The 7448-nt window shown below is 48.2% G+C and overlaps 1 protein-coding gene across 1 annotated transcript in view; it reads left to right on the forward strand.

The window, feature by feature from the left end:
* Positions 1-7448, forward strand: part of Trerf1 (transcriptional regulating factor 1) — a 50203-nt gene that overhangs the window by 14165 nt on the left and 28590 nt on the right. The window contains exons 8-11 of the mRNA XM_013019100.1: positions 195-261; positions 1064-1203; positions 1327-1430; positions 2782-2857. Coding sequence (XP_012874554.1) covers positions 195-261; positions 1064-1203; positions 1327-1430; positions 2782-2857 — 387 coding nt within the window. The remainder of the gene's footprint in view (positions 1-194; positions 262-1063; positions 1204-1326; positions 1431-2781; positions 2858-7448) is intronic.

The following is a 7448-nucleotide window of genomic DNA, read 5'->3' on the forward strand; positions in this document are numbered from 1 at the left end:
AAAAAAAAAAAAAAGAGTAATTGCCTTGAAATCATATACTTAGTGTGCATAATGAAGCCAGGATCTTGGTGTTCCTCAGCTCATGTGAACAAATGAGCGGCACTCAGCCGTTTAGCCCTAGCCTCCACCCAGCTCTGCAGAGGCCGCCAGTGGTCGTATGAGTGGCAGAGTGACCTCTGTTCTTTGTGTTTCAGACAGCATTGATGGCAGCAGTGTGACCATCACCCCAGGCCCTGGAGAGCAGACTGTGGATGTTGAACCGTAAGCAAAAGCCATTTGTTCTTGAGAATAGAAGCTCTGCTGAGGAAAGGGATCAGGAGCTTTGAGAAGTCAGTAGCCACTGAGAGTGGATAAACTGTCATGCACCAGTCGCGCCTGTAATCTTCTTAGCTATTCAAGAGGCTGAGATTTGAAGGTCATGGTTTGGAGCCAGTCAGAACAAGAAATTCTGTGAGACTCTGATCTCTAATTAAATTAACCACCAAAAAGCTGGAAGTGAAGCTATGGCTCAAGTGAAAGAGAGGCTAGCCTTGATTAAGACTAGGTTATAGCCAAAGACACATGATGTATTATGGAAGAGAAAAGTGGTTCTTTTCCAGGTAAGCCCAGAAAAAGGCTAACTGATAGAGTGCCAGATAGATGATGGTACATAGATAGATAGTATAACTGATTTCCTACACCATTTTGTTGGTTATCCATATCAAGTTAACCTTTCTAGACTTGGACTCCTATTAAATAGAAGTAATTATTACTGCTTTGTTTCTAACCTAGATGTGGGGAAGGTTCAGGTAGGAAGGTTTGGATGTGAGGGTCATCTCGCTACAACGTCTCCCATGCTACTGACCAGCGTTGCAAGTGGGCCTGAGAGGGATGGCAAAAGTCATTCTTTTATTATATTTGTCCCTTTTCTTTCTGGCTTACTGGGTCCCTTGACCATGTTCTGGCCAGCTCTTCCACTCCAGTTACAGGAAGCTGTGAAGCTCAGGCAAACGTTCTTGAGTTTCCCTCAGCCTAGCCCAACAAATTAATGACCACCCTGTTTGTTTGTTTCTTGTCCTTAAAGACGTATCAACATTGGCTTGAGATTCCAAGCAGAGATCCCAGAACTGCGGGACGTCTCTTCCCTCGGCCAAGACACACACAAGGCCACACTGGTATGGAAGCCCTGGCCAGAGCTGGAAAACCAAGACCTCCACCAACGAGGTATTTGCGCAGGGGAGGAGCTGGGCAGCCACGCTGGTTTCTCCCAGAAGGCCGCTAGGTCAAGATCCTTGCTGTGTTTCTTCATGACACGAAGCTCTCTCTGATACAATTTCTCGTCCACAGTGGAGAATCTTCTGAATTTGTGCTGTTCAAGTGCATTGCCGGGTGGCGGAACCAATTCGGAATTTGCTTTGCACTCTCTCTTTGAGGCCAAAGGTGATGTGATGGTAAGAAATCTAGAAAAGGAACCATTGAGCCTCGTACCATGGCTTGTACCTGTAAACCCAGCTTGCTAGGAGGCTGAGATCTGAGGATCACAGTTCAATGCCAGCTAGGATAGAAAAGTCCGTGAGACTCTTATTGCCAATTAACCATGAAAGAGCAAGTGGAGGTGTGGCTTAAGTGGTAGAAAGCCAGCCTTGTGCAAAAGAGCCAAGTGAGAGCATGAGTTTTAGTTCAAGCACCAGTGCTGGATAAGAACTAAAAACAACGGAAGGTGGCTCAGTGGTAGAGTGTTTGCCTCACATGCATGAAGCCCTGGGTTCGCTTCCTCAGTACCACATAAGCAGAAAAAGCCAGAAGTGGCATTGTGGCTCTAATAGTAACACACTAGCCTTGAGCTGAAGAGCTGAGGGACAGCGCCCAGGCCCAGAGTTCACACCCCATGACAAAAAAAAATTTTAAATATATATATACACACACACACACACATATATATATATATGAGCCACCAGATTCTCTAGCCTTCCTCTTCCTTAAACCATCCACTGCCCCACTCTGCCTACAGCATTTCTTTAAAAGTGGACATGAGCCGGATGCCCTCTGCTCACACCTGTAATCCGACCTACTCAGGAGGCTGAGATTTGAGGACAGAAGTTTGAAGCCAACCCAGGCAGGAAAGCGTGTGAGACTCTTACCTCAGATTAACTATCCAAAAAGCTGGAAGTAGAGCTATGGCTCAGGTGTTAGAGTATGAGCTTTGAGCACAAAAGCTCTGGGACAGCATGTAGGCCCTGAGTTCAAGACCCAGAATTGGCACCAAAAAAAAAAAGCTGAGACAACCGAGGAGACAGATGGGAAGAGACTCACGTGGTGACGTCACTGAAAAGACACTGTGTAGTTTACTTACTGCTATTGATGCCCAAGGCTAATGAGACATGGGTTTTCTATAAAGCTGTACCAGTCACTTGCTCCTTCCCCTGACATCCAGAGGAGTGGCCCTCCACTCAGGAAGTCCCACCCATTTCTGACATCAGTGCTCCCTCTACTCAGGAAGTCCCACCCATTTCAGATACCAGCGGGCCCCAAAGGAGGACTGGAATCTCAGCCACCACTTGTGCCTTCTATGTTAGGGCCAGGGGTTCAGGCATGGGCCAGAGAGGTGTTAGAGTGGCAAGTCCTGTTGGTGTTGAACAGAAAGGAAACCCCAGTAAGAGTTATCTCCCACTGGTTTTCTTCCCCGTGTCTCATGCCCTGGGCTCTCTGTAGGCTAACCCTTAACCCCTGAGTGTAGCTAGTCTCCCAAGGCTGAGCACACTGATGACTGACTCTTGCCTTTTCTCTCTTCTGCATCCACAGGCTACTCTGGAAATGCTGCTGCTGCAGAAACCAGTCAGGTTAAAATGCCATCCGTTAGCAAATTACCACTATGCCGGTAGGTGGCCAAGCGCCCTCTGCCCCATTGCATCTCACAAGGGGGCTGTTTGCATGTTCGGCTGTCTTTTTACTAACAGAGATAACACCTGTTCTGTCCTCATGGCTCCTTGACATCGCAAGGTGTGAGGCACAGCTGGGGGTGGGGAGGGGGAACCATTGCATCTGCTGGCCCGGCACTAGCAAATGTGTGCTCCTCTCCCTAGTGGGCTTGCCAGAGTTGTGGTGGCCTCATGTTGCGCTGGCTTCAGTAGAGGTGTCTTCCAGTCTTCCCCACTCCTTGGCAAGTCCCTTGGCTTTCTGAAAACTTGATGCTCTTCACTCTAAAATGGGGCTCCCATTCTACCCCCTCTTGTAGTTTTTGTGAAGGTTGGAGGTCTCACATAGAACCCAGTGCTGACACATCTGCTAGCTACTGTTATCATTTATTTGACAGTTATTAGGTACTTATTTACTGTGTACAAGGGACTCTGTAAGTACTCAGATATAACAGTGGCTATGGCATACGTAGTTCTACCTCTGTGGGGCTCAGAATCTGAGGAGGAGGAGGCAGTCACTAAACAATGTGTTACTACACCGGCAGGAGAAAGGCTTTCTAGGTGCAGGGTCCAGTAATGGTGTGGATTAATGATAGCATCACCCGTAAGAGGGAAGTGGAAGGCACTGTGGGCATCTTTGTGATCTGAATGGAGCAGGATTCAAGAAGAGAGAAGGAAAGAGATCGGGGAAGCCTGAAAGACCACATGAAGTTAGACTTCACTTCCGTCTCTGGAAACTTGTTCATTCTGAGCTTTCCACATCCTGCCTTGGCTCTCTATTGGAGAGGGGCTGCATTCTCTTGGACCCTCAATTTTAGTCCGTTGAGAGTACCTTTGGTGCCTTGGTGCTGAGCCTGCTTTGATGGGTGCTGAATATATAGATCTAGTGACACCCTTTCCAGCCCTTGGCTGTGGCAGTCAGATATAACCTAAGGTGAGGGCTTCTTCATGGATACCTGAGTGCCGCCATTTGCCTAATACAGCATATGCCTCTCCTCTCATCAGTTAACATTTAGAAAGGCCTCAAAGCTACTCTTGAAGCCCAGTGAACCCAGGGAGTCCTACCTGTGGGTCATTTCCAGTGGCCACAGGGAGAAGGCAAACCCCAAAAGAACACATGGGATGAGCAATCCATCCTGCCGATGTGGAGCTGTGGCTCAAATGAGACAGCATTGTCCTTAAGCATAAAAGGTCAAGAACAGAGCCTAGGCTCTGAGTTCAAACCTCAGGGGACACACACACACACACACACACACACACACACACACGAACACAGAAATCAGCTGGGCACTGGTGGCTCATGCCTGTAATCCTAGCTACTCAGGAGGCTGAGATCTGAGGCTCATGGTTCAAGCCAGCCTGGGCAGAAAAGTCCATGAGAGTCTTTTTTTTTTTTTTTGCGGGGCGGGGGGGGAGAGATCCGGTTGTAGGGCCTGAACTCTGGACCTGGGCACTGTCCCTCAGCTCTTCAGCTCAAGGCTAGCGCTCTACCACTTGAGCCACAATGCCACTTCTGGCTTTTTTTTTCTGCTTATGTAGTGCTGAGGAATCGAACCCAGGGCCTCATACATGCAAGGCAAGCGCTTTACCACTGAGCCACCTTCCCAGCCCCCCATGAGACTCTTATCTCCAATAAATCACCAAAAAACCAGAAGAGGCGCTGTGCCTCAAGTGGAAGAGTGCTTGCCTTAAGCTGAAGAGCACAGGGACAGTGCCCAGGCCCAGAGTTCAAGCCCTATGACCGACAAAAAAAAAAAAAATCCATCCTTCCAGTAGCCCGTGGCCTAAGGCAGCCAGTTTCTTAATAATATCTCCATTATTTCCTGTCTGTGTGGGTAGAATGATGTGGGAGTTCTTTGATAATCTGCCATGGAAACCATTCTATCTTCTTTTAATTCCCAGCGTCATCTGCCACCCATTAAACCTTGACAGTCTGTCCAACCTCCTGGAGCCTGTCCCAAGAGTCTTTGCATCATGGGTGGGACCATGGGCGGGCTAAAGGGAACTTCACCAGCATAGCTGTGAGATGCTGCTGCCCTCAGCCCCAGGGTGGCTCCAGTGCCCAGGGCCTTGGCATTGGCCAGGCTTTGCTATGAGCAACTTCACCTCTTTTCCCTGTTCTTCCAGAATGCCAAACAGCTAATTTTTTTTTATCTTAAAAAAAAATTATCTTTGCGGGCACTGGTGGCTCATACCTGTAATCCTAGCTACTCAAGAGGCTGAGCTCTGGAAGTGGTGCTGTGGTTCAAGCGGTAGAGCACTTGCCTTGAGCTAAAGAGCACAAGGACAGCACCCAAGCCCAGAGTTCAAGCCCCATGACCAACAACAACAAAAAAATTATCTTTGTAAGTAGTTGCACTAAGGGGATGTCAATATAGTAGTTCGAGTACACTGCATCGGTGTCACCCCTTCCATCATTCGCCCCCATCCCCACCCCTCCCCGGCTCCATTTTCACCATGTGCATTGAGTTGTTTTTGTTGTTTTGTTTTGTTTTTGGGGGGGGTGTTGATCATGGGGCCTGAACTCTGGGCCTGGGTGCTGTCCTTGCGCTCTTCAGCTCAAGGCGAGCGCTCCACCGCTTGAGCCACAGCACCACTTCTGGCTTTTTCTGTTTATGTGGTGCTGATGAATCAAACCCAGGGCCTCATGCATGCAAGACAAGGACTCTACCACTGAGTTACCTTCTCAGCCCCTGCACTGAGTATTATAACTGCATTTGCCCACTATCCTCTCTCCATTCATCTGCCCCCTTTGAACTCCTCCCACATCACATGTTCCAGCTTCCTGGTGTTGGTTTTGTTAAACTGTAAGCTCACAGGATTTACCCCATCGGAATCCTCCCCGGTGAATACGCTTTCATCAATATATTTGGTTACATACACATGCATTGAGCTCTGAGGCTGTGGCTAGCATCGCTCCTGATCAACCTCCTGGCCCTGGAGTTGCACTTTAGGCTCTTGAATTTTCTAGACAAGGAGTTTAGATCTAGGGCTTTCTGTGCCATGGGCAGAGAGGAAGAGGCTCAGGAAAAGAGGCTCTACATTTGGAGAACACAAAGATATCTGTGAAAAGCATTCTCTTACTCATTACCTTTCCTTTCCCACTTCATCCCAAGTAATTCTGATGAGAAGAGGGAAAAAAATGACCCTGGAGAGCCATGCTTGGGAGGGGTGAGGGACTAGCAGGATAGACCACTGGCCCAGACTTGAGAGTTGCTTGCCACCACACAAGGATCCTGTACCAATCCTCGGAGAAACACATGCGCAGTGGCTCCGAGTGTTCCGCTCACACCAGGATGTATAGTGACCTCACTTTACCCGTGTGTGCCTCGCACTTGCCTTGTGCAGGTGGGAGTTGAGCAGGGTGGGGAGGCGCCTGGCTACGGTTAGACAACTTGGAGCACTCTTGGATTCCCCATCTGCCCTTCTCAAGAAGACGTAAAGTGGAGGACTGTTAGACTACATGGTCCCCAGAGGACCGGAGTTAATATAATAGACGGTTGGTGTCCACAGGTCCAGCAAGACCCCTATGGAGGAAAAGCCTCCAGACTGTTCTGCAGATGCTCGATTCATTTTCCCACAACAGCAGCCAACTTCCAACAAAGATGCCACCTTTCAACAGCTCCATTTTCCCTTATCACTTCAGTTAATCACACTCATTTTGATCTGACTTTTAGGATACCTTTTATGTTGGGGGGGACAGATTTTTTTTTATTATCTTTAAGTAGTTGTACAAAGGAGTTCCAATTCAAATATCAACTGAGGAATACAATGCGTCTGAGCCATGCTATTGCTCCCACTGTCCCTCAAGCGTGTCAGCCAAACCCTCTCTCACAGTCTTCACTCTATGAAGGTGCAACATAGTAAATTTCATTTTGTGGGAACTTCTCCCTTCCCAAGATGAAGATACAGAATTTTTTTTTGCCAGTCCTGGGGCTTGAGCTCAGGGCGTGGGCACTGTCCCTGAGCTTCTTTTACTCAAGGCTAGCACTCTACCACTTGAGCCACAGTGCTACTTCTGGCCTTTTCCATTTAGGTGGTACTGAAGAATTGAACCCAGGGCATCATGCATGCTAGGCAAGCACTCTACCATTAAGCTACATTCTCAGCCCAGGATGCAGATTTTTACGAAATGAAAAATAGGGAAGGCTGGGCACTGATTGTTCATACCTATAAACGTAGCCACTCAAGAGGCTGAGATGTGAGGACCAAGGTTTAAAGTCAGTCCAGGGGTGGGGGGAAAAAAATCCATGAAGCTCCTCTCTATAATTAACCAGCAAAAGAAAGCTGGAAGTGGAGGCGTGGTTCAAGTCATAGAGAATCAGCCTTGAACATAAAAGCTAAGGAACAGCAAGAAGCCATGAGCTCAAGTTCCAATATTGGGAGAGAAAAAAAAAGAAAGAACAGGGAAACATTGAGCTACATGATGTGTGCATGGAAATTTAAAATGTTTGGGTTTTTTTTGGGGGGGTCTGGTCGTGGGGCCTGAACTCTGGGCCTGGGCGCTGTCCCTCAGCTCTTCAGGTCAAGGCTAGCGCTCTACCACTTGAGCCA

Source organism: Dipodomys ordii, unplaced genomic scaffold (genome assembly GCF_000151885.1).
Source record: "Dipodomys ordii isolate 6190 unplaced genomic scaffold, Dord_2.0 Scaffold44, whole genome shotgun sequence".
Classification (NCBI taxonomy): domain Eukaryota; kingdom Metazoa; phylum Chordata; class Mammalia; order Rodentia; family Heteromyidae; genus Dipodomys; species Dipodomys ordii.